Source organism: Chlorocebus sabaeus, chromosome 1 (genome assembly GCF_047675955.1).
Source record: "Chlorocebus sabaeus isolate Y175 chromosome 1, mChlSab1.0.hap1, whole genome shotgun sequence".
Classification (NCBI taxonomy): domain Eukaryota; kingdom Metazoa; phylum Chordata; class Mammalia; order Primates; family Cercopithecidae; genus Chlorocebus; species Chlorocebus sabaeus.
This window is the reverse complement of record NC_132904.1, coordinates 30655530-30682885: the sequence shown is the minus strand read 5'-3', so window position 1 is coordinate 30682885 and position 27356 is coordinate 30655530. Positions and strand designations below refer to the sequence as shown.

At 50.6% G+C, this 27356-nt stretch overlaps 1 protein-coding gene across 1 annotated transcript in view; it reads right to left on the bottom strand.

The window, feature by feature from the left end:
- ABTB2 (ankyrin repeat and BTB domain containing 2) overlaps positions 1-27356 on the bottom strand; it is a 208727-nt gene that overhangs the window by 26568 nt on the left and 154803 nt on the right. The window contains 1 exon segment of the mRNA XM_073017415.1: positions 20316-20529. Coding sequence (XP_072873516.1) covers positions 20316-20529 — 214 coding nt within the window.

Sequence of the window (27356 nt, the reverse complement as noted above, 5' to 3'; positions counted from 1 at the left end):
TAAAAACTGCATTTCCCAGACTCCTTTGCAGCTGGGATTCTGGAAATTGGGTTTTATCAGTAAGATATGCTGCATGAGATGTGGTAAGTGAATGGGAGGCAGAGGCCACCTTTGTGTTCCCTTTGTCTGTTTTTGTTAGCAAACCAGGTCATGAAAACTGAGGTCTTTTTTTTTTTTTTTATTCCTACAGAACATTCCAGTCCAGTTTCTAACTATCTGAGGCTTCAGAGGCAGTGGTAGTGATGGTGAAATGATAAAAGCAATAGCAAAGCCTTTTTTTTTTTTTTTTAATCTCCCACCTCAGCCTCCCAAGTTGCTGGGACCACAGACATGCACCACCATGCCTGAATAATTTTTTGTATTTTTAGCAGAGACGGGGTTTCACCATGTTGCCCAGGCTGGTCTTGAACTCTGAAGCTCAAGCAATCTGCCAACCTCGTCCCCCCAAATGCTGGGATTATAGGCATGAGCCACCATGCCTGGCTGCAATGCCTTCTTGATTCCAGCTTTACTCCTGAACTGCAGCTCCAGAGGTGTTGTTCAAACTCACAGTTCCAGGCGCTGTCTCAGAGGGAGCAGCTCCCCTAATGGGCTAGTTCGTCATTCCTGGATGCTCAGCCTACACCCTGCTCCACGAGCTCCTCCAATGATTGTGCGAACTCCCAACTCCCTGTATTAAATCATCTCCTGCTTATAATAACTAGAATGCTTTCTGCTTCTTGAATTGAAAACTGATCAATACTTTCAATATACAGAAATCTAGATGAGCCCTCTGCCTCTGGGGAGGTGGCTGGTGTCCACATGTACAAACAAGGCTGTGCTGGCCCCCAAACTGACCCCTTCAGGCGTTTCTCCTTGGCCCACCCACCTCCCCGGCCTGGGATCTATGGGAAGGTAAAAAGAGAAGTAATTCATGGACTTTCTCAGGAACATGCCTTCCATGGCCTGTGGGTTCCAGGCTACCGTTTCCTTCCTAGTAATTCCATGGAGTCTGCTGGGCAGGCTGAGACAAGCTGGACATGCATGTCTGGCCATTCTGGAAAACCCCTCTAAAAACTCCCATCTGCAACAGCATGGCTGTGTCAGAACTCCAGGGTGAAAGGGCCTGAAGCAGCAAGGCTGAGAGTGACTGATGTGTGCACTATCCTCAAGATCCCAAAGAAGTTCTCATTTCCTGCTTGTTGTGTTTCCCATAGGCTGAGCTTGGCCGTTCCATGCCCAAATGCAGGTATCTGCAGGGCCAGAGCCAGGAGACTGGATCGGGGCTGAAAAAGCTCCCTTTGTTCAGCCTTTCTGCCCACTGAATTTTTCCTTAGCTGGATCTGATACCTCAGAATAGTGGTTGTCAATTTTTTCCCTGGTCTCAGGACCCTATATATACTCTTAAAAATTGGTCGGGCACGGCAGCTCGTGCTTGTAATCCCAGCACTTTGGAAGGCTGAGGTGGGCAGATCACTGGAGGTCAGGAGTTTGAGACCAGCCAGACCAACTTGGCAAAACCTCATCTCCACTAAAAATACAAAAATTAGCTGGGCATGGTGGCGCACACCTGTAGTCCCAGCTACTCAGGAGGCTGAGGCAGGATAATTGCTTGAACCCAGGAGGTGGAGGTTGCAGTGAGCCGAGATCACGCCATGCCACTTCACTCCAGCCTGGGCGACAGAGTGAAACTCCGTCTTGAAAAAAAAAAAAAAAAAAAATTACTGAGGACCTCAAAGAGCTTTTGTTTATGTGTGTTATTCTACAGATATTGACTGTATCAGAAATTAAAACTGGGAAAATGTTAAACACATGAACACATAAGCTCATGTCCCATTGCCATCAGAGTGATGACATCATGATGCCACACAGCTTCTAGAAAAGTCTCCTGGATATTTGTGAGAAAACAAGAATGAAAAGGCAAATAACCTCTTGTTATGAAAATAGTGTTGGCCCTGTGGACTCCTGGCAAGAGTCCCTGGGACCTCAGGGGTCCCTGGACCACACTTTGAGGACCGTTGCTGTGGAAGACCACAGCTGATGGCTAGGACAACACTGCTAGGGGCTGGCAGGTGGCACTGGCATGGAGCTGGCATTTCGCCCTGGTGGCACACAGGCCGGTGAATCCTAGAGTGGCGTATGGCTTGCATGCATGCTCCTGGCAAAGGGATCCGAGGGTGCTAGACCCCTTCCCTGTGGCATCCTCACTGGGAGAAAGTTCTAGTTTCTTTGCTACAACTGGACTTACTCTATAACCTTGGGCAGATCGTCATCCTCTGTGGGCCATATTTTGTATTAAAGAATAAATTGCCAAAGTTCGTGGTTTTTAACTCCTTTCATTATGAGAGCCCTTTTGCTTTTATTTCACAGACTCCATATAATAGTAATTGTACTTATTGCATGGTCACCAAGAGCAAGGACTCCCGAGGGAGATGGCCTGGGTTGGAATCCAGTGTATTCCCAATGAGTTCAGCTGTGGGGGCTATGCAAGTTACTTCACCTCTCCTGGTCTCAGTTGTTCCATCAGCAAAATGGGTATAAATAATAGGACCACCTCGCAAAACAGCTGGAAGCATGTATGTAAAATACTTAGCACCGTATGTGGAATATGGTGACTTCTCCATAAATGTTAACTATTATTACTAGTTTAGTGTCTGTTGACAGAGAAAATATATAATAGCAAAAAGGGCTCTAGGAATCTGGGTCTATTAAATGCTTCAGCTCCAGCCTTCTGAAAGTCCAGCCAACTCTTTGCCCTCCCCCCATAGCAAGTATAAACATGTAAAGCCTGCAAAAGTCTGCCAGCAGGCTGCCCACCACCCACTCCATCCCGGCTCATAAAACAGAGAAAACAAATGCAACCACTATGTCGAGTGTGAGCTGGAAACTGTTTCTGGCAGTGCAGCCTCTTGGCCTTGGCAGTGAAAAAACTCACACAGGGGAAGGGGCAACAGCAAGGAACACAGACCCAGAGGCCTTGGGTCATGAACATGTGTGGTGGCAAGGATAGGTGAGCAGAGAATTACTTTAAGGGATCAGCAACCCCTCAAATGCTGCAAACAGCCCCAAAGCCTTAACCTAAATACTGTCACATACATACATGCAGACAAATCCCAGAGATGGACAAAGCCACTTAAGAAGGTCAGTGGCTTTCTGGTAGCATTTGTCTTTGTGTACATAAAGGGGAGCACATGAAATAGACCAATGGAAATGGGTCTTTTTATACGAGGAGCATGGGAACTCCCTGGCCACCTCCTCTCATTGCTAGAGGAGGAAAAGGAAATCCAGAGAGGCGAAGTGCCTTGCTCACGGTTAGACGGCCAGTTCAGCTGCAATAGGGATGCCAGATCCAGGTGCCATAACAGTCTCTCTCATCTGCCTTTAAGCTAATCATACAGGTGAGCCTGACTGTTCAATCCAAGGGTCGCCTAAGGCCCCTCAATGGAACTGGGACTGAGAAAGCTATTTTTTGCCCTTTAAAAAATGAAAGAGTACAAACTTCTTAAGGCCTTTTGGAGACGGAGTCTTGCTCTGTCACCCAGGCTGGAGTGAGGTAGCACGATCTCGGCTCACGGCAACCTCTGCCTCCCAGGTGCAAGTGATTCTCCTGCCTCAGCCTCCTGAGTAGCTGGGACTACAGGCACACACCACCATGCCCAGCAAATTTTTGTATTTTTAGTAGAGATGGGGTTTCCCCATGTTGGCCAGGATGGTCTCGAACTCTTGACCTCCTGATCAGTCCGCCTCAGCCTCCCAAAGTGCTGGGATTATGGGCGTGAGCCACTGTGCCTGGCCAAGGCCTTGGTTTTAAGAGGTCCCTGTAGCCTGGAGAAAAAAACAAAAACCAAAAAACAAAAAAACCCTGTTGCACTCAGCAAGCATATGATTTATTGGGATTACGGTCCTATAAGCGGTGTCTTAACAACATGGAACAGGAAACCCCTCCAGTTTCCAGCTCAAAGCAGGCTCTGTTCTTCCCCGGGGTGGGCAGGGGCCTCAGAGTGAGTCAGGTTGGCAGATGTGGCACAGGCCTGTAACCAGAGGCCACATGACCCCGAGCCCCAAGCACAAGTCTCGGGTCTCTGCTCCCATCCTGGCAGGCCGAGCATATGAAGCCAGCAGGTTTGTGCCCTTCTCTATCCATCCAGGAGGAGCTGGACACAAAGACTCAGGCAGACCCTGGACACACCCGCAAGCTAAGAAGGGCCTCGAGACCAGGCCCAAGCTTAACTCTGGGAAGACAGGGTAGGTGTGAGCACACGTTATGGGGTGCAGGCCTAGCTCCCAGGGCTGGGAGGTACACTGTGCCACAAGCTTGCTCCCAAGAGAGCTCCCCATCACCCGCAAGCTGTGACCCGCCCCACCCGCAAGCACCCTTGGAGTCCAGGAAAGGACAGGCCAGAGATGATGATCAAGGGAGAGGGTGGCCCCACTGGTTCCCACCTTCAGCCCTAAATTCTTCCACTAGCTTTGCCCCACCTTCAGTGGGAGTCAGAGCCAAGCATGGGGGTTGAATGGGGTCACATCCAACTGGACTCACCCCTTCTCATGGATCATGCCGTGAAACGCACTGCTCCCACGCCCCTCCCTGTCTTGTCTGGGCTGGGGCTGGGGATGCCAAGTGGCACCGTCAGGAACTTGCAAAGATGCCAAGCTTTTCCTAAGCAAGTGACGGCTCCACAAACAGACTTCTTTGGGAAGGTCAGGGCCGGCAATGAGGCCCTCACCATAGCTTCCCTGAGATTTCCACACAGCCACCATGGCCTAACACCAAGCCAAAACATCCATGTAGGATAAAACCAACATTGTCCTGCTAAGTCAGATTTCACTCTGCACAAAAGAGACATTTTGAGTCCAGCTCACATCTTGGACTCATTATTTTTCTAGAATTGCTGGGTAAACCAGAATGGTTTGGTGCGGCTTGGAGGCAGAGTCGGGCATGGTTCCCTCTTTGGACCCCCAGCCTCATCTCCTCCAGCAGCCAGGCTGCCTCTGAACCACAGCTGAGCCCACGGAGAATCTCCACTTGTGCCCAGGTGACTTCTGCTTGAGGTGGGGCATTGGGCTGTCTGGGGCGGGGGGGAATACACTTTTCCTATGAAGACTCATCTGGTACAGATTAGAGGCACTAGATGAAGCTTGCCCAGATACACGTAGAGACAGAAATTTAGAGCCAATCAAGTCATGACTAGCTCTGGGTGACTTCCCTTGCCTCTCCCCAGGGGTTGCCCTTCAGGTCTCCACGGGAGCCTGAGGGTTTCTGTTAGCAGTGAGATGGGAGGTCCACCGTGTGACAATCAGGGCCTCCAGGAGTAATAGAAAAACGCAAACAGCTAACATTTCCAGAGCATTTACTAGGCAGCTGCCACAGTGCCCTGGACATCTAGTGATTTATCTGCTCCTCAGAGCCACCTGATGTAGCAGGTACTATTATTATTCCCATTTTATACATGGGGAAACTGAGGGCCAGAGAGCTGAGGTCACTCGCCCCATGTCATGCACCTGCCAAGGAGCAGAGCTGGGATATGAACCTGGGCAGTGTCCCTGAGTCTAAGCTTCTGAAGACGACATTCCACAGCCACTCAGATTCTTCACCTGGCACTGACCCATCTCCTTCATCTTAGGGATGACGAATATTAGGTACAGTAACCACAATTTGTCACGCAAACTGGATGACTTTTTTTTCCTTTGAGTCAGGGTCTTGCTCTGTCACCCAGGCTGGAGGTGAAGTGGCACAATCATACCTCACTGTAGCCTCAACCTCTTCTGCTCATGTGATTCTCTTGCCTCATCCTCCCAAGTAGCTGGAACTACAGGTGTGTGCCACCAGACCCGGCTAATTTTTGTGTTTCTTTGTAAGGCGGGGTTTCACCATGTTGCCCAGGCTGGTCTTGAACTCCTGGACTCAAGCCATCTGCCTACCTTGGCGTCCCAAAGTGCTGGGCTGGCAGGCATGAGCCACTGTGCCCAGCTGGATGACTTTTGAGAGGGAAAGAGAGCTACCGCCAGCACTGGGACTACCGGGTATAAACTAGAACTGGGCTGGGCACACCAGAACATATGGTCACCGTACTGCCCTTGGCTAGAGAGACTGCCCGCGGTGGCCTGCTGCCGGGCTCATGCTGTCTGCAGGCAGGGGGAAGTGTTCCTGCTCACCCCCTCGGAAGCAGGCCTCCCTCTGCCCTCCAGCACTCAGCCCTACCTTGGTGCCTGCACAGCACTCGTCCAATTTGCAATGACTTGGTTGAGATGGTTTTGTGCAGTCTCTCCTCTGGACTATATTTTCTCTGAAGGCAGAGGCATTTGCTCACCGATGTTTCCCCACCTCTCCGCACAGAAGCCGGTGTTAGAAACTCCACTTTCGAATTTATAAACACAAGGCACATTTCTCACTCCTGGAGGCAAAGTCCTCCAGCTGCTAACATGGTTTCAGGGGCTGCTCTTACTCTAGGACGTTTTGTTTTTTAAACAAACAACCAAACAAAAAAACAGGGGGAGTCTCCCTCTTGCCCAGGCTGGAGTGCAGTGGTGTGATCAAGGGTCACTGCAGCCCCAACCTGCTTGCTGGGCTTAAGCGATCCTCCCACCTCAACCACCATGCCTGGCTAACTTTAAAAAAGCGTTTTCTTTTTTTTTTGTTTTGTTTTTGTAGAGACAGGTCTATGTTGCGCAGACATGAGCCGCCGCGCCTGGCCTCCCAAACTGTTCATGAAGGGCTCCAGAGCACTCTCACGAAAGGGGAAACTGCTTCGTCTTTCATTCCTAGAAGCTTGAGTTGGCTTGGGTATTGGCAAAGAGTTCTTTTCAGAAAAAAAAAAAGGAAATAATTTCCCCAGGAAAAAGACAGCCATTTCACAGGAGAGTGTTCCAAATGCAACAACGTCCTGGGGGAAGCACGGCAGCCTGGGGCCAAAGCGGCTTCTGGGAAGGCAGCTTCTGGGAAGGCAGCTAGGATGTAGGGATGGAGCTGTCACCAGGAATAGGAAAAGGTGGCTGTGGTTCTGCAGATGTCACCGTGCCCGAGCCTCGGTGGAGGGTACACAGCCATCTGTCCTTGGGAACCGGGCCTGGTTCCAGGGTGGCATCTCATGTGGGTGAGATGGTACAGATTCCAGCGGAGACCGCGTGCAGGCCTCCACCCCTCCACGCTTTCCCACACAGCAGGGAGGGCTCCTAGCCCTGCAAGGGCCAGGACATCTGCCTCATTTTTCAGGCCAGAACTCCCCAGCATGGCTGCCCCAGCACAAGGGCAGGCAGCTGGTCCAGCAGGCCCGTGCCTCAGTGCTTCCCACACCCTTGGGTGGCAAGTATGAAAGCCGCCATCTCTCCACCTCACTGGGAAGCAGCTCCCAGGCCTACTGGCCACGCCCCACCCACGGGGCTCACTGCAGCCATGTGCCAGGGACCCACTTTCTTCTCCCATGCGCGGTGTTTGTGGTGGCTCACCAGAGACCACAAGCTCTTCCACCACATGGAAGCCAGACAGGCGGGGACCTCCAACCTGCTCAAACATACCTCCCTCCCGAGGCCACCCGCCACCACCCATCGGCCTCTGCCAACAAGGCAGACCTGAGAGGACCCCGAGGTTTATCCTGTCTGCTGGGCTGTGGGCCAGGGATGGAAGACTTTTGTTTAGGCTCTTGGGATAGGTAATCCTGGATTTAGCTAACTGTAATCACACAGCACTCACCTTCCCCAACTCTCATAGTCTAAGGCAGAAAGAAGAACCATTCAGACTGTCAGCTGAAGAGTCTCTAGAAACTTCTAGGAAGAAGCAGAGGCATGAGGGCTCTTGAAGCCCGATATGAGAGTGAAATTCTTGACTGGCAAGCAGTGTTTTGATCTGAGCTGTTGATGGGATGGGGGTCATGGAGGGGTGGTGCACTCCAGCGCAGCCAGAGAGACAGGAAGAGATGGTGCAAGCTCGGAGGAAAGGGCCTGACCCTGCTTTGTGTGTCCACATCCCAAGGGCAGCTGCAGGGAAAACTGGCATTGCCTTCCGAGCAGCAAAGTCTCCTTGCTGAGATGTGCTGAGGGCCTACTGTGTGCCAGGTGGGCGCGAGGCCATGTTGCCTAAGTTAACTCTGAAACAGCCACCCTGCAAGGGAGATATACTGCAGTTTACAAATGCAGAAACAGCCTTTGAGAGGCTAGGACACATATCCAAGGTGACATAGCTAGCTAATGGTTATCAGTCTGGCTCTAAAAAAAACTCAACCATTCTGAGTAGTCACGGAGGCTGGGGTGGGGCTGTGGGGAGATGTGGGGCAACAGGTACAGAGTTATAGTTAGATTGGAAAAATAAGTCCTGGTATTCCCTTACACAGTATGATGACTATAGTTAATAACAATGTATTATATGCTTCAAGACAGCCAGAAAAGAGGATCTTTTCTAAAGTACTGATGAAGGTTTGAGGCGATGGACATGCTAAGGACCCTAATTTGATCATTATAGAATGTATACATGTATTTAACCGTCACACTGTAACCCAGAAACATACAGTTATTATATGTCAATTATAAACAACAACAAAAATCCCCAAACCGCCCTGGGGGTCTTTCAGGATACCAAACTGCAGGCATGAAATGCTCTGAGCCCTGGTGGGTGGAAAGCTGGAAGGAGGCGTGATGGAGAAATGCTCATCTTGGGGTCCCTGCCACCGCTCTGCCCAACCTCGAGCTTTTGCTCTCATAGCCTCATCAGGCCCTGAACTCGGCCGGGAACAGAAGGCTGGGCCTCAGTGCCTCAGGGGGTGCACCCCAGGTACCTTAAGAGCCCTTTCCACCCAAATCCACAAATATTAAAGCAGCAAAAGTGGGGAGGGGCAAGTCACAGACAGCTGTCACGGCGGCTGGTCTTGCAAGAGGACAGAAATCCCACGAGCTGCCTGGCAGGCGAGTAAGAGCAAGTCAGGAACCAGCCCGGCTTGGCTCCAGATACCACCCAGCTCCTGCCCTCCCCCCATCCTGAGGGTCTGCATGCTCTCCAGCTTCGCCTCGGAAGCAGGCCTCTTTAAGAAAGCAAAATCAATTCCCTTTAGAGTTGGGAATTCCCTGCATTGAGAATCCTGGCAGGACTGCAGACAAAGGGGATTGTTGCTGCCCGTGTTACAAAAACACTCCAAATGAATGAAGCTCCCCGGGCCGGCAGTTCCCAGTCTTCTTTTCTGTGAGGACGGGTGGGTCCAACAATAGGACAGGAAGTCCCATGCAACAGCCAGCCCTGGGGGGTGCTTGTCAGAGGCCGGGCCAGGATCCTGTCCTGTCTCTATCCCTGTTATGTGGCACTGACACTTCCTGCCCCGAATCCCTGGCTCGCTCTTTCTCGGATGCTGGGCAGACGCCCACCCCGAGGCTGGCCTCCCAGAGCCTGCAATGCAAGCCTGCTGAGAAAGAGGCCCCAAGTAGCTGAGAGCAAGCTGCCCACGCCACTCTGGGAAAGGAGGTACTGAGCGAGATCCCCGGCTCCGGGGTCTCACCCTCTCCCTCCTGGGAGGCGAAGGGATTTACCACTCTGAGCAATGTGAATTCACTGCATTATTATTAATACAACCGATCTCCATTCCTGAGCTGAGATCTGTCTCTTACCAGCTGTGATGGTGGGCACGCCTTGGACCTCCTCAAGGCCTCAGTCTGCTCGCTATAAATGGGAATGTAATAGTTTCCTCCAAGAGCTACCGTAAGAGCCTGTTAGAGAGCCGTGTACTAAACAAGCTCTGTAAACTGTAAAACTTTGTCTAGATGCTTCCAGCCCATGTAACGATAGATCAGGTCTCTCCCAAGTTTAGCCTTCAGCAACCACAGCGCATTCTACATAGGCGCTATGGCTAAACCAGCAGGTGTGGGGCCAGGGACACCACCAGCTTTAAAGAGTGGCTGACAGGCGGCTTCGTCTTTGCTCCCATAGGTAAATGGAATCCAGTTTGTAGAGTTCTTTGAATTCCTTGGTTGTGATAAGGCTAAATTTTGTAGATGTCCCTGTCCAAAATGGGCCTCATTTAACAAGCCCTCTGTGGTGTGGTCTTTCTAATTACCTTCTTTGTTTTTTTTTTGTTTTTTTTGGGTGAGATGGGGTGTTGCTTTGTCGCCCAGGCTGAGTGCAGTGGTGAGATCCACAGCTCACAGCAGTCTCCAACTCTTGGGCTTAAGAGATTCTCCCACTCAGTCTCCTGAGTAGCTAGGACTACAGGCATGCGCCACCACGCCCAGCTAATTTTTATTTTTATTTTTGTAGAGATGGGGTCTCACTATTTTGCCCAGGCTTGTCTTGAACTCCTAGCCTAAAGTGATCCTCCCATCTCGGCCTCCCAAAGTGCTAGGATTACAGGTGTGAAGTGAGCCTCTCATCTTTCTCACACACCTGGCTCCCAGCTACAGTGAGGGCTGAGTTAAGATGGACAGAAGAGCAGGGACTGAGGGAGGGAGGGAGGAATGGATGAGGAGAGAAGACATGCATGTTGAGAAGATATGATTTTTGCTGTTACTAATGTTTTTGGATTGCTTGTTCACTGAACACAACTTGGTCTTTTTGGCCTTCACACAGGCTTGTGGTAACGGTGATAATAGCAGCTGCCATGCACAAACACCTTCTTCTCTGCCACATCCTTAACATGTAGCTATACCTTATTCAGCCCTCACAAAACATTCTGAAAGTATTTCAAGTCATTTTCTATTTCACCTGAGGGAAACGGAGACTTGGCAAATCACATAACTTGTCCAAAGTCACACAGCTAGTAAATGGCAGAGCCGGGACCCCATGTCACGGCCTTTTAAACTCCAAAGAACCCAACCATTAGTTCTATCACCTATTTCATTAACTTAACAAAATATGTAACTGCCTACTCTACATGCCTGGGACTGTGCTGAGGACACAGCAGGAACAGGGCAGACGGAGGGCGCTTACATTCCGGGGGGGTGGGGAGGGAACAGACATGAGCAAGGTGACTTCAGGTAGAAAAAAGTGCTCTGAAGGAAACAAAAAGAGGGCACAGTGAGGGGGGTTCCTGGCAGTGGAGGGGGAGCTCCCTGTGTGCACCGTAGACTGTGAACAAGTCACTTCTGAGGCTAGTGGATGTGCCAGCCCGGGGAATACACGGAAACGAGTACTTAATTCACCCAATAGCTATTCTTATTTCATTTACTTCCATTTTGGGTAAACAGATGGAAATTTAATGCACAAAAAGTGGGAGCGGAAAAGAGAGAAAAGAGCTTAACATTGCAAATCTTGAAATGGTATTTAAGGAACTGAGAAGTCAGGAGCATAAAGCCAGCACTGCCATCATCTCTATTATTTGATAAGAAAACACTTTCGCAAGCTGAGCAAAAGATTAACGAGCCCACTTCTTCAGCCTGAACACACGGCCTAGCTGTGGGCACGTCCTCTTTCTGTAAAGTGCTGTCTGAGGGAAACGTTCCCCCTGCTGCATCTGGAACGGAACAAGCGGTGCCTCGATGTGGTACCTCACTCACGTCAGGGCATTTCCCCACCCGAGGAAGCGGGCACAGTTCAGGTCTCCACCTTATACGGGAGGAAATGAGGCTCTGAGAGGTAAGGTGATTTGCTTGGATCCTAGAGCCAGAGGACAAGAGCTGGGGTTTGATCCTCATCCCACAGCCACTCGGAGGATGCACTTCTTTCTCCATTGGGAAACCACTGACCTCCAGCTTGACCCTGAAGCATTTGCCTAGATAAACAACAATCAGTGATGACTTAAAAACCAACTGCTGCTCTGAGTGCAGCGGTTTCTACAATTAATCGATCACAACCAGTTACAGATTTCCTTGTTCCTTCTCCACTCCCACTGTTTCACTTGACTAGCCAAAAGAAAAGAAAAGAGAAGAGAAGAGAAGAGAAGAGAAGAGAAGAGAAGAGAAGAGAAGTGAAGAGAAGAGAAGAGAAGAGAAGAGAAGAGAAGAGAAGAGAAGAGAAGAGAAGAAAAACATATATAATAAATGCTGGGCACTGTGGCTCACACCTGTAACACCAGCACTTTGGGAGGCTGACACTGGCAGATCCCTTGACTCCAGGAATTCAAGACCAGTCTGGGTGACATGGCAAAACCCTGTTTCTACAAAAAATAAAGAAATCAGCCAGGCATGGTGGCATGGGCCTATAGTCCCAGATACTCAGGAGGCGGAGGTGGGAGGATTGCCTGAGCCCAGGAGGTCGACATTGCAGTAATCTGTGATCACGCCACTGTACCCCAGCCTGGGTGACAGAGTGAGACCCCGTCTCAACAACCACCACCACTCAACTAATTTTTATGTTTTTAAAGTGTAGATTCATTTCTGTTATAAAATTCGTGCTCTGAAACAACAAAAGTCCTTTTGTGACTTTTGCTGCCCATGCCATTTACCTCTCCCAGTCTCCTGTGGCTGTCCTTTAAGACCCAGTTAAAAATCCCAGGTCTGCTCCGACATGTCCCCCCACCTACTCCAGCCTTCTCAGAATCCTCTTAAATGTGCTGCTGCTGCTGCTTACTGTGTACCAGGCACTATGTTAAGTGCCTTACATATATTAACTCAATTGATCCCCACAACACCCCTATGAAGTTGGCACTATTAATCCCCCATTAAGAAGAGACTGGGCTGGGTACAGTGGCTCATGTCTCTAATCCCATCACTTTGGGAGGCCTAGGAAGGGGGATCACTTGAGGACAGGAGTTCGAGACCAACCTGGCCAACATGGCAAAACCCTGTCTCTACTAAAATAACAAAAATTAGTCAGGCATGGTGGCACGTGCCTGTAATCCTGGCTACTCGGGAGGCTGAGGGAGGAGAATCACTTGAACCTGGGAGGTGGAGGCTGCAGTGAGTCAAGATCGTGCCACTGCACTCCAGCCTGGGTGACTCCCAGGCTGTGTGACTCCCAGAGTGTGACTCCATCCGGCCCCCGCCCGCTCCCCTCTCCCAAGGAAAAAAAAAAAAAAAAAAAAAGAAGAGACTGAGACGCAGAGGGTAAATGACATACCCGAGGCCGCCCAGCTTGTGAGTGGCAGGGCTGGGACTGGAATCCAGGCAGCCTTCAGAGCCTGAGGGCTGACCTCATGTACCATCATGCACCTGAGCTTCCTCCTGCACTGTCTGGTGGGTTTTGCTCATTTGTTTACTTCCATCTTGCTTTTGTCTCCCTCCTCATACTGGAGACTCTTTATCATTCTCCTAGAGCCCTTCTCCATGGATCCGCAGGAGTCCAGGGAGAAACAGGAGTTAGTAAGTCAAGCACTTAAGACAGTATCTGGGCTGACTCTCCTTTCAGACTCAGCCCGCCTGCACCCGGGTGAAATAAACAGCCATGTTGCGAACACAAAGCCTGTTTGGGGGTCTCTTCACATGGACATGTGAGACATTTGGTGCCAAAGACCCGGGTCAGCGGGACTCCTTTGGGAGACCAGTCCCCTGTCCTCACCCTCACTCCATGAAGAGGTCCACCTACGACCTCGACCTTGGGTCCTCAGACCAACCAGCCCAAGGAACATCTCACCGATTTTAAATCAGATCTTCTCGGCTTAGCAGCTGAAGACTGACGCTGCCCGATCGCCTTGGAAACCCCCTGGACCATCACGGACGCGGAGCTTCGGGTAACTCTTACAGGAATGTCAGGCCTCTGAGCCCAAACTAAGCCATCATATCCCCAGTGACCTGCACGTATACATCCAGATGGCCTGAAGCAACTGAAGATCCACAAAAGAAGTGAAAATAGCTTTAACTGATGACATTCCACCATTGTAATTTGTTTCTGCCCCACCTTAACTGATCAATGTACTTTGTAATCTCCCCCACCCTTAAGAAAGTTCTTTGTAATTCTCCCCACCCTTGAGAATGTACTTTGTGAGATCTACCCCCTGCCCGCAAAACATTGCTCCTAACTCCACCACCTATCCCAAAACCTGTAAGAGCTAATGATAATCCACCACCCTTTGCTGACTCCCTTTTCGGGCTCAGTCTGCCTGTACCCAGGTGAAATAAACAGCCATGTTGCTCACAAAAAAAAAAAAAAAAAAAAAAAAAGACAGTATCTGTAAATGTGTGCTCTATAATGCTTGCTATAACTAGCAGTAGTGGTAATGCTGGTAGTAGCAGTAATCTTAGTAACTATATTATTATTATTATTAGTCATAGTGGTAGTGGTTAATTAGTAGTAATATCATCAGTAGTAGTGTTAGTAACTGTATTAGTAGTAGTATTACTGACCCAGATATCACTTGAGAATCACATTTTAGGAAATGTCATGCTACCTCAATAAAGAGATCCTGCTCTGAGTGTCAAACATGCCATCTAAATGTGTTTATAGCCATTATAATGAGGAGGAGACACCACTTAATAAGCACTTTTTATGTGCCTGGCATTGAGCTAAGTGCTTTACTGTATTATCTCGTTTAGCCATAGGAGCCATATTACTATCTTCACCATTTCACTGATGAGGAAACTGAGACCCAGAAAGATGAGTTGACATGGTCATCCTCCTAGAAGGTAGCCAAGATAACATTTCTGGGATGACCCAAGAGGCTCATGGCACTCTCCGCCCCTTGGTCACCATCAGAAGCCCCAGGTGGCATGGTGGCATGCATCTATAGTCCCAGCTACTCAAGAGGCTGAGGTGGGAGGATCACTTGCACCCAGGAGTTCAAGGCTGCAATGAGCCATGACTGCACCACTATATTCCAGCCTGGGTGACAGAGTGAGCCAGTCTCTTAAAGAAAAAAAAAAAAAAACCCAGGTATGTGTTTCCAACAAAGTGGCTGGAACCCAGAGCTCTGACACGTTTGCTGGCTCCAGCTCTTTGAAATTCTGTCTAGCCTGATATGGAACAGGGAAGCCAAGAGCTGGGCCAGACACACATTTATCTTCTGCCAGGATCTCACCTGGACAAGAGCTTCAACCTCTGAGCAGGTCTTGGAAGCCCCAGCAAAAAGAACTCTATGGAAGTTGGAGAGCAAGATTAGTGTCATATTAGCACCCTGGTCTCGTCTCTCCTGAACCTGTCTGGGGGGTGCAGAACTACATATCAGACTTCTCCAGGGCAGACCTTTATATGAGCATCAAGCATCTGGACCCTCTGCTGCCCTTATTCTCAGAAGGGTTCAGGCCCCAAGAAGGGAAGTGTGGGAAGGAGGACAAATAAAACCCAGCCAGTCACAAATAGCTGGACCACTGGGGGCAAGGCCTTCTCAGCCACAAGCTCAGCCTTGTGTGTCTTAGCCCACAAGGTCCATCCACTTCTGTGCTCCGTCCTGCACCACGGTGCCCGTGTTCCCTTGCCCTGCTCCTCCCCGTCGCCCGTCTCTCCGGGGTACCTTGCTTCCTCTAGCCACTTGGACTCTGTATATGCTGCTACCCTGCCTGATAAAAACCATCGTGTTGATAATCATAAGAACAGCTACTCAGTGTGTCCTAGGCCCTGTTCTAAAAGTATGTAGTGGCCAGGTGCAGTGGCTCATGGCTATAATCCCAGTACTTTGGGAGGCCAAGGCAAAGTGTGTGATGGAGCACACCTGTGGTCCCAGCTACTTGGGAGGCTGAGGTGGGAGGATTGCTTGAGCCCAGGATGTCAAGGAGGCAGTGAGCTGAGATTGTGCCACTGTACTCCAGGCTGGGAGACAGAGCGAGACCCTGTTTCCAAGAAAACCCAAAAAATATGTTAACTCATTGGGTCCTCATACCTTACAGATGATTAAGAGCCTTGAAGAGGTTAAATGACTGGTTGAAGGTTATGAAAAGTGGCAAGGTAGATCTCAAACGCACACCTCTGAATAGCAGGGCCCTCCTCAGATGGGGCTATTTTGGCTGGCTACAAAGTCATGATACCAGATGTTTCTAGGCCCAACCCCAAATCAGAACTCTGGGAAGGGTCCCACATGCCTCCTGTTTCCGTGTCCTGGATACCAGCAGGCTCCAAACCTTCTGAGTCTGCTTCCCTCCATGGAGGCGGAGACGTGCTGTGCAGGGCTGGGGAGGAGGCGGCAAGGGGCCAGGACCTGAGGCTTAGCCAGCGGACCGCTCTGTGGACCAGTGGCCCTCTGCCATTCCCACTCTCTCTGCCTGGCCACTCCTCAAGGGTCTGGCTGCTTTGCTGCTGCTCACAGTAGACGCAGTCTGGAAGGATGCCTGGGGGACCCCAAGCCCTCCAGCAGCCCAGGTTCTGATGCGGAGAAATGGTCACCTCCTGTCGACCTCAGGCCCTCTGCACCTCTGACTGCATGTCTCCCTCTGTCTCCTCTGCTTGATGACGCTGCCTTCCAGCAATTTGCTGGCAGCTGGCGGCCCTCCTGCCTTCCTACGTGTCTGCGTAGTCTTTATCCCTACTGCCCCAGACCTCTCATTCCCCAGGAGGGTGATGGCCAAGGAGGTATACCCTCTGCCAAAGATTCTGTTCCGGCCAGCCCATCCCTCTGCCCCCAGGCACAACCAGCAAGGGCCACGTCTAACCAGATGGTTGTCCATTCTCCTCCAGACCTCAGAGGAAGGAGGCTCCCGATCTCCCTGGGCAACCTGGATCCCTGACAGGAGGCTCTTTCACTTTCTGAGCTTGATCTTGGGTGATGACACACCCTGCAGGGCAGCAGCTGTGACTAATTCTGTGTTTTAGACCCTGCCTTGTGCCTGGCTGGTGCCTGGGGTGCAAAGCTGCCAGCGAGAAAGGCACCCTGGGAGGGTGCAGGGAGGCCCCAGCTGCAGAGCTCTCCCAGGACAGCGAGGGAGTGGGGCTGGAGTGGCCCCAGAGAAGGTGGCCCCAAAGGCCAGGACCCACCCAGCACGCCTCAGAGCTGTAGGATCAGGTCTCGGCAGCCAGCTGGTAAAGCCACAGCCTGGCACAGGGAAAGGCAACGGCCTTGAGGAGAGAGACCTCAGGTTTGAATCCTGGCCTCGCCACTTATCAGCCAGGTACCCCGCACCCTCTTGTCCTCACTTGTAAAATGGAGGTAATGATAGCACCAAACTTGCTGATGTTCTTTGGGCGCAGAAGTAGGTAGAAATGGGCTTTAAAGGAAGGGCGTATATTATCTCACTTTGTCCTACCGGATAGAATTACTTAGCCCCATTTTATAGGTAAGGAGCCTGAGGCATGGAAGGGCCTGTGTGGCTCTGAGCCCAGGCCTCTGCCCCAAAGCCTGTACTGTTTCTTGATGCCCCAGGCTCACTGCAGCAGTGGAAGAAAGGAGGTTAGAGGCTTCTCATTCGCTGCAAAGCTGCCCGCTCGCCACTCTGAGTTCCTGCTGCTTCTGTCCGCCTCCTGCTGTCTCTCCTCCCAGACCAGAGCAGAGAGCTCTGGGGAGAAGGCCCCTTACGGAAAGATATGAAGTCCCCACCGAACACTGCAGAAGCAGCAGGTGGCTTAGCAGGGAACACCACAGTGAGCTCCACACAAAAGAGATGAACACACATCCCTTCCCTTTGTCGGCATGGATGTGGTCAGACATAACCCCTAATTGAAGGAATCAGGGTACCTTTCTTTAAAGCAGAAATATGAGTACAGACTTGAGTGGTTCCATCAATGGTGTCATGCTGCCAAACCCATGTCACCAAACTGAGCTCCTTCTCCCATGTGTGTAAGGCAGTAGAGGAGGTCACTTAATCCCAAACAAACCCAGAGAGCCACCAATCCCCAAACAGACAGCCTCTACAGCCAGACAACCACGGTCACACTGAAATCAGAGGCTCCGTCCAATTCTGGTTGGGTGAACTCAGTCCCCCAGGCTTCCAGGTGGGACAGAGGACGGGGCTTTAAGAGGATGAAGTGGAGCAAGAGACAGAGATAGACAGCGCACATCCCCAAACTCACAAAAGCAAAGCTCTGTCACTCTGGCACCCTAGCAAACTCCAGCTACTATTTGCATCAGAAGAGGTTTTCCCCAGAGCTCTGGTGAGGGTATCAGGGTGCTGGGGCCTTGATGGGACATTGGCCCAGCCCAGCCTGCAGTAATGCTGTGAGCTCAGTGCTCCCAGGAAGGATCCCCACAGCCTCCAGGGCCTTCCCTGTCAGTGGGCCAGAGGGCAGCAGATCTGCTCAGTGACAGGAGTCAGGCCACCAGCGAGCCGTCGGGCTGTCAGCTCCCCCAGGTGTTTTTAGGGTGTCCTTTCCGTGTCAAAACTTAAAAAATTTTGGTTCCTTTTTTTTTCTAATGGGAGTTCCAATTCCCCATGTGTCTGATATTCATTTGAAATGATTCATGGAAAAATATCTTTGCTACCAATTTATTTGTGCTACAGATAGTGTGGTTTTTAAATAAGTAGTTATCTAAACACATGCACGTATGTCTATTACCATGCAAGCTCAGCTGTTATAACCACATAGAGCTGCGCAACTCAGATCACGAAGAAACCCGGATTCTGTGTGTTAGAGTACTGGGGGCTGGGAACCCTGCTGGGGGAAAGCCACAGCACATGACAAAGATGCCCAAGGGAGCGGGGGAAAGTGCCAGCAGAGGAATGCCTGCCCCTGGGCCTATAGCCATGACAGCCTGAGGGCCCAGCAGCCGGGGCAACAGGCCTGAAGAAGGCTCCTGTCCTCTTCTCCCAGTCACTTCTGCATGGGTGGCCCGGCCTCAGCCCAGCACCTTACCAAACAGCAAGCAAGCCTCCTACCTCCTCCTTCCCAGATGTCTTCCTGCCCTTTTCCCTTCCCCGCTGACTCCTTCAACCACAGCACTTTTCCGCAAAGCAGGAACAGCTGGGGCTTAGGGCCTGTGCTTTGGCCCCAGCTCAAGCCAAAGGCGTCTTTCAGGATGCCCAGGGCTCCACCTGCAGCATTCTTTCTGTGTCAGGCCCAGGGTGGCCCTCCTCAGACTTGCATTCGCCCTCCAGCTCTCAGAGAAATAAAACAATGATGACATAAGGATACTAGTACTGATAACAGCAATGGTACTATTTACTGGGGTCCTACTACGCATGTACTGGGCCACTGCTGTTTTACATTCCTCTTAGGGACAGGAGATACAGTGTAGTGGTTATAAGGAGCACAGCCTGCGTGGTGGGGCCAGTTAGTCTCTCCGTGCCTCCACTTTCTCATGTGTAAAGGGGCTTGAAGAGCACCTCTTTCTTGGTAGTGTGTGGATTAAGGGAGCATCTGCCTGCAAAGTGCTCAGCCCAGTGCCTAGCACATAGTAAACACTCAGTAAATCCACCTTAGTGCCTTTGTTTTCTGGGGCACTGAGGAAGCAGACTGGGCTGTGGAGCCAGCTGTGGATCATAGAGCTGATGAGACTCCACGCCCCCGAAAGACAGCGGGCAGCCGGGCAAGGGGACTGCAGAGCCTCCAGGACTTCCAATATTGAGGTCTCAGATTGTCTCCCTCCAGGTGGGGCACCAAGTCCCATGGGCTCTGCCCTTCCTGGGCCTGACTGTGTGGTGAAATGTGTGCAGATGGGCTTCCCAAACCAAGGGCAAGCCTTTCCCACTTCCTGGACCCTCAAACACAACTCTTGAGCCCATGGACAGACCGTACCTTAAGTGGCCATGCAGTGGCCTCCATGTGAGGCTCATGCCAGCACATACAACGTTTGGGGCAAGTTATAAAAAAGCATTTTCCAGGTAGAAAATTTCAAAAAGGCAGTCCTTGGAGAAAACCAATTAGAAAAGGTATCCTGGCCTCAGGCTGACATGGCCCCACGAGCATCCCCTACTCATGTTCCTCACTGGGTTCCCTTGTGCAGTACACAACCTGCACATCTGTTCTTTGCAGCCCTGCTCCCAGCTAGGAAAGTGTTGGGACCCTCTAGTGAAAGTACCTGACTAGGAGCCCACAGGCGTGGGTCCAGGGGCTATCCAACCACTAACCTGCTGGAGATCGGAGAGCTGCCAGGGTCACAGTGGTCTCTTCAGTTAAATGAATGGATGAGGGCAAAACACACCCAAGACCCCTCATAACAATGACGCCAACAATGATCATTTGATCACTTTTGAATGGGATAACCCCATGAAAAGAGGTGACAGCTACCAATGGCCAAGGGCCAGTTCCCACCCAGCCCCCATCCTACATGCTTTTTCTCAGAGCACTAACCTTTCTAGGTGGGTGTGACTATCTAATTTTATAACAAGGCAGCTGAATTTCGGAGAGCCCAGTGAGCTCGCGCCAGACTGGGCACAGAGGCTGAAGCACAGGTTCCAAGCCGCAGTGGCCCCATGCTGCATCAGCTCAGGGGAAAAAAACAATCCCACTGCACACCAGTGCAGGCCTTCATCCATCGGGATTCCTGGGCCACCTCCTCCCAGGCACAGCATAGCTCCAGGGCCCCTTTCTCGCCCTGTCGGTCAGTCGTCAGTCAGTGTCAGTCAGTCGGTCAATGCACGTTTGGGCGCATGTCCCACCAGGTGCTCAGCCCAAGGAAGATCCCTACCGTTCATTGTTCAGGGTCATTCTCGGGGGGTCCAGGTTGGGGTTCTCCATGGACTCCATCTGTGGACACCGCAGGAAGTAGTAGAGCGTGTGGAGGGCGTCGGGGGACCAAGTGATGGGCTGTGGCGGCTGGCGGGCCTGGCGGGCGGGGCTGGCGCCCGGGCACAGGGGGTGGCGCCCCTGCATGTGGTGCATGGCACGGGAGACCAAGTCACCTGGTAGGGGGCAGGGAGGGCAAAGGGGAGGAAGAGAAAAAAGAAGACAAAGTCTGAGTTTACAGCCTGCATTCTTCCAAGGATGCTCCTGGCTGAAGCTCCCTTGCCTTAGTGCGCAATTACTGTTTGCCCTGCAGCCAACAGGTGGAGGTGGAAACTGTCACCCAGATGCACAATAGCAATTTTGTTTCCCTTTCATTTCAGTCTTGCTGAATTAAATACTTGGCAGGGCCTGTCTCCTCCAGAACTTAGGGTAATGTGGTTTCTTTTTCGACATCTCCACTCTCTCCGCCACCCCCATGGGCCTCTCCCCAGATCTTTGACCGAGGGAATCTCTCTGGGTCTCTTTTCCCAGCCTCTACCAGCCAGGGCCAGGCTCTGTGGCGATTCTCCTGTGCACTGTCTTGTACAAAACCCAAAGTATTTCAGCAGAGAAGGTCCCTCTGACTCAGCACCAATTACAACCACCATCATCACCTGTTGAGGACTCATTATGTACAAAGTATGCAATTCCCCAGAAATATGATTTAATTTGATCTTTACAGTGCTAGCAGGTATTATTCCCATTTTACAGATGAAGAACTTGAGGCTTATGGCCGGGCACAGTGTCTCACACCTGTAATCCCAGCACTTTGGGAGGCCAAGGTGGTCGGATCACTTGAGGTCAGGAGTTCGAGACCAGCCTGGCCAACATAGTAAAACCCTGTTTCTACTTAAAATACAAAAAATAGTCAGGCGTAGTGGCAGGCATCTGTAGCCCCAGCTACTCAGGAGGCTGAGGGAGGAGAATCGCTTTAACCCGGGAGGCGGAGGTGACAGTGAGCAGAGATCGTGCCACCGCACTCCAGTCTGGGTGACAGAGTGAGACTTCATCTCAAAAAAAAAAAAAAAAAAAAAAAAAAGGAACTTAAGGCTTATCTGATAAACATTTCCTGACCCCATGTATTCATTCTCCTGGCCACAGGGACACCTCAGAGCCCGCAGGTTGAGTTAACTAGCCATGGCTGTATGGCTAGAAAATGGTAGCGTCTAGACTTGAATTCAGGTCTGTTCGACTCCAAAGTCCATGGACTTCACTGTGAGCTGGGCTGCAGCCTGCCCTGCTGGAGTCCGTGGGATCCTTCGGTCCCCATATCCTGTAGTGTGTTTCTACCCAACTCAAGTATTTTCAATATCTCACCAGTCCCAGACAGGAAACGGCTCAACATTGTGTGAGGCCACAATGCTGAGAAAGGATGGGCTGAAGGAGCCCTGGCACCTGCAGGCACCTCCGCTCTAAGAAAAGCGGCTCCTTCAGGGTCAGCTTCAGCCTCACCCCTGGTGATTCCTTAGAGAGAGCCCCTCCACGGGTGGGCACAGCTAACCCTAAGGTGGAAGAAATGAGCAGGTTTTAATTTGGCCAGTGAAGTGTCATGAAATGCATGGCAGAACCAGTTCATTCATGTATTCAATTAACCTTCATGCTGCTTCTGGGAATCTGCTGTTCTGTTCCATTGTGTCCCAGGGCCCTGCATGGGGTCTGTTATGTACTAGGTGCTCAGCAAATATTTGGAGAATGAAGAATTAACCTTACGCATTCATTTCTTTTTAAAATACAACTTCTGCTGAGGCTTGATTTGAGCTCATTAGCTGCTAAATTCTCCCTTGACAGCCGCGGTGATGGTGTTTGGCTTCCAGGCAGAGACAAAGGACACCCCTGGAGTTTTGAGATCCCCAAAAGTCTTCCTTGTCGCCCTCCACCACCATCCCTGGTTCCTCACTCCTCCCTACTCTTGACTGCTCATCCCTACAGTTGGAGTTCAGCTGCCTGGGTGCTCCTGACAAACTCTAGGGCCAAGAGGGCCGAGGGCAGTGAGCTACTGACACCTGGTTTCCATCCCTGTGACCCTGATTTCATTGGTCTGCCACTGGACCTGGGCATCTCTAGTTTGTAGACATTCCCTCAGTGATTCTAATGTCCACTCAGGGTTGAAAATCACCAGGTGAACTGATAGCTTGATTGAAGTCAGACACAGTTGGCCTCAAATCAGGGCCTGTTACTATTAATTCCAGCCCATATTCCCTTAGGCCTGAGAACTCAGGGAGGTTCCCCTGGAGGTCAGCTTCAGCCCTACCCCTGGTGATTCCTTACAGAGAAAGAGAAATCCCTTACTTAGTTATCAGAACCTCAGTTTCCTCATCTGTAAAATGGAAACAATAGTATCTACCCTACCGATTTTGAGGGTTCAAAGAAACAATAAATGTAAAGCACTTAACATCATGCTTGGCACAGAGTAAGTACTTGGTAGGGCTGAACATAGCACTGCTATGATTAATGTCTTATTATGATTCTTCCTCTATCCTACAGGCCGCCTCCTGTTCACTCTTCCTTCCAGGACCACTGCCTGCCGTCAAACTCTGCCCCACATTTCCCAGGACAGGAGGAGTCTGCGCCCTGAAATGCCAGATCCCAACCCTGCCCTTGGGCTCCATGGGTGGTTGAAACTGGCATCACAACCACCTGCCAACCCACCTCACAGCAGCCAGTTGTACAGCTACGTTGACTGCTAATAAGTTGAAACCTGGCTCCCGTTTCTCCAGGTCTAAATGTCATAACTTTTGGCAGAACCACAGGACCACAAGGAGGAGAAATCAAAGAGTCAGTGATAGCATCAAAGAGAAACCTTGTTGAAATATCATTTCAAAGGCTCGACAAGGTAGAAGTCATTATCTTTAATTATTTTTATTGTTGTTTTATTGTTATTGGTGGAGAACACTTTGGCAGTGCACTTCCTGCTTCATGTAGACAAGAAAATCAAGAAAGAAATGGAATCTCCCATCCAAACAGAAGGAGAAAACCCAAAAGTTCAGAAAACCATGAAGGCAGCTGGAGATGGAGGTCACCGGCTTCTTCGATCCAAGCCCTGGTGTGGCCAGTTTCTCTCAGACCAGAAAGACAAATGGCTGCAGAGAACTCTGACCACGACGTCTAAAAACTTACACTGCGCGGCAACCCATTTATGGGCAAAGAAAGCAGCTTGCTTTGAACCTTCTCTTAGGGTGACTTTTGCTTCCTGCCACTTTATATTTTCTAGGCTTCGTGATAGACATGAAAAGATAGACAAAATTTCCTTCAACTTTTTCAGCCACCCTGTAAGGGAGGGTCTTTCTACTCTACAGACAAGGAAGCAAGCTTGCAGGAGTTAAATGACCTGTCCCGGTGCCATAACTAGTAAGTCAGTCAGCCAGGACCTGAACTGGGGTCCTTGCTTCCCAAACGCACGCTCTTGACCATCGCACGGCTGCTACTAAAAGTGTGGTCTGTGAACCGGGACAGGTCCCCAAACTTACTGGTTTGCAGCAAGTTAATTTCAGCAGTGAAGAGTGAATTTTTTAAAACTTATGTAGAAATTTGACAGTAATTTTATGTATAGCTAATAAAATAATAATTTTAAAAATTGGGCTTGCATTTCACCTGTCTTATTTCCTTGTTCTAAACATTTATTTTGATTGTACATTATAAAGGTTTCATTCTGCAGCACAGTGGGGGGAATACAATCTCTGGTCCTTCACCATGGCTGGTGTGAGAAGGCCTGATCCAGGCTGCGCTTGTCTCTTGGTTTAAGCACGGTGAGGACTCAGAGCTTCCTCTGAAACTTCCTTGTACTTGAGGATCAGTTGATCCTACACTCAATGAAACCTTAGTCTGAAGCCCAGAAACACACCCCAGGCAAGGAAAAACAAGTCCTCCCCCACTTGTTAACCATGAAAGACTTGATTAGAGGTGCTAGGTTTCACTCTGGTCCTTCCACCTCTCATTATGAGCCATCAAATAAAAACAGCAGGAGAGAGTCTGGAATTCAACACCGTCTTCAAAATAAGGCCTAGAACATCTGGCTCCCTTCAAAAAGAAGTGTTTTGTTTTATTTTGTATTCTCTCCCTTTAAAATTTTTGTGGGTAGAGAGGGACAGAGCAAAAGCACAAGTCCCAAAACTCCCTGTGAAGCTGGATCTCATACAAGAGTGAAACTTCTCACCCTATCTGGCAGGCTGATGTTGGCGAGGCTCAGGGAGTTAATGCATGTAAACCCAGGGAACACTCTGAGGTCCAAGGGGTTCAGTGCCAAGTATCACTAGCCTCATTAAGTTCTTTAGTCTCAGGGAGAAAAATTGCAATATCGGCCTCCACCTCTGTCTCCTCCCTCCTCCACAGCAGGTTAGCAAAAGCCCTGGTTTCCGAGGGAGGAACAGGGCAACTTGGCACATGACACAGCCTGTTCTCTGGTCTGTGAAAAGATGCTGTGAGGAGGTTTCTTCCCTTGGCCCTGAGGAGTGGCTGGGCCAGGATGTGGACCAATCCTAGGCGAGTTTTAGGAGAAAACATTTGGTGGGATAGAGCTCATTCCTCCTAACACATGTACATGCATACTCACGAACTGTGCTCTGTACCAGGTACTATCCTAAGCAATGAGGATACAGCCGTGGACAAAGGAGATAAAGTTTCCAATCTCATGAAGCCAACTCTTCTAGTCAGAGGAGAGAGATGATAAACTATTCGTAAGTAAATATATAGTACATGTCAGGTGGTGATCAGCGCCTTTAATAAAATCAAAGCCACAAGAGGGAAGACAGTGGAATGAGAGCGTGGTACTCATGGAAGGCCTGAATGAGAAGGTGCCATTTAGGCAGAGGCCTGGAAATGTGAAGGACCAATGTATTTGGGTATCATAAGGGGAAAGTGTTGCAGGCAGAGGGAAAGCCAGTGTGAAGGCTCTGGAGTGGGAGGGTCCTTAGCCAGGAGGCCAGGCAGCTGGAGTGCAGTCCACAGAGAAGACGATGAAGCGATGAAGTCAGATCATATATGGATCCTGGGACAGAGTGAGGATTTTGGATTTTACTGAGTGAGCCGGGAAGCCATTGTCGGGGGATAGAGGGAATAGATATTGAGCAGATGAGTGACACAACCCAATTTAAGCTTTAAATGGGCAGCTTGGGGCTGGGTGCGATGGCTCATGCCTATAATCCTAGCATTTTGGGAGGCCAAAGCGGGAGAATCACTTGAGGTGAGGAGTTCGAGACCAGCCTGGCCAACGTGGTGAAACCCTGTCTCTACTAAAAATACAAAAATTAGCTGGGCATAGTGGTGCACACCTATAATCCCAGCTACTAGGGAGGTAGAGGCAGGAGAATCTCTTGAACCTGGAGGCGAAGGTTGCAGTGAGCCAAGATTGTGCCACCACACTCCAGCCTGGGTGACAGAGTGAGACTCCATCTCAAAAACAAAACAAAATGGTCAGCTTGGGCTTAGTTGGTAGCAGTGGAGTTGGTAAAAGGGGCAAACTAAAACTCAGGATCATTGTAAATGGTAGAGCCAACAGGTCTTGGCCTCTTGGCTAACGGTAATGGCAGAATGATGTCAAGCCCTTCCCTGGGGGAGGCCTCTGAATGCTCCTCCCTCAGGCTGGGCTGGGGTTCTAATGGGCATGGGGCTGCCATGAGAAGAGGAAAAGGATCAGCCCCAGTCTTGATCTCAGCTGCCCCAAGGAGCCGGTGGCTGGGCTGCTAGTCTTATCCAGGGAGCCAACAGCCCTAGACACGTCCAGAGTCAAGCCCCCAGCTCTGATCCGTGTGACTTGGAGAAAATCACTTTTCTTCTCTAAGCCTCAGTTCTCTCATCAGGACATACCTTGCTGAGTTGTTGTGAGGAACAAATGAGATAAAGTGAAGATGGTGCTTCACAATGGTGCCTTGCACACATAAGGCGCTCACTTAGTGTTCAAGTATAAAGGTGCTCTCCAGTGGACTAGGGGCTGTGTCCCTTACTGTTTGCAAGGCACGAGAACTCACCAAAGCATGACTGTGCAAGGGCCCAAGACAGCCCATTGTCCAGGAGACACTTCTCAGGGATGGAGATGAAGCCATACACCAGAACCCACTTCCTGTGGGGTCCCTCAGGGGACCCAGGCAACAACATCCTGGCCCTGCCTACCGTAATGTCACCAGGAGACAGGGAGTCAGAAATCCTGCTTTCTCTCCCAGCCCTACTGCAGCTCTGCTCCGTGACCTTGAACCAGGAACCTTCATTTCCTGTCTGGGGAGGAGGCAGAAGAATGCAGGGAAGGAGAAAGCCGCGTCCTGAAGAAACAGAGGGTTGCCGTTGCTGTTGATTGTGCAGGGATCAGAAGACTCCAGGGAATCACACATGGAGAAGGCCGGAGCAGAGGGAAACTCCAGGTGTGCCCATGCTGTGTGCTGTGACCCCTGCTGTGTCACTGCCCTCTGCTGGGTGATCTCAACAGAGCGAGGGGGAATGAAGGCAGCAGAGGATGTAGTCAGATTTCTCAAATCAAATGGGTAATGAGAGGGGGAGCTCAGGAGCCGGCACGGGATTTCACCTCTCCTAACACCCTAGAAGCAGCTGTCAACGGTAAAGAGCCACCTCAAGTTCCAAGTGTATGCCATAGAGCCCTGAGTCCTGGGAGACACCACCCGGCCACACCTGCCTTCAGCCAGAGGCGCTCTGCTGTTATCTTCCTTTTATTACACTGAGGCTTTGGGAGTGCTTTCTTTCGAGAAAGAGCACCAGCTGTGAGTTCAGAGCCTGTGGGGCCAGGCAGGTGAAATTAATGAAACAGGCCGCCCCCCCCCCCCCCCGCCCCTCCATCCACCCCGGGTGAAACCCAGGTCTGTGGCAAAGTGGGGAACACATGCCACCCACTTTGCTGCTACTTAGCTCCTGTGGGTCACTGCTATGCAGGAATGGGGTGCCATGTTGCTAGATCCTTTGTTTTTTAAAGAGAAACCAGAAATCCAGATTTGTGTATTTGCAACCTCTGGCCTAGAAAGAT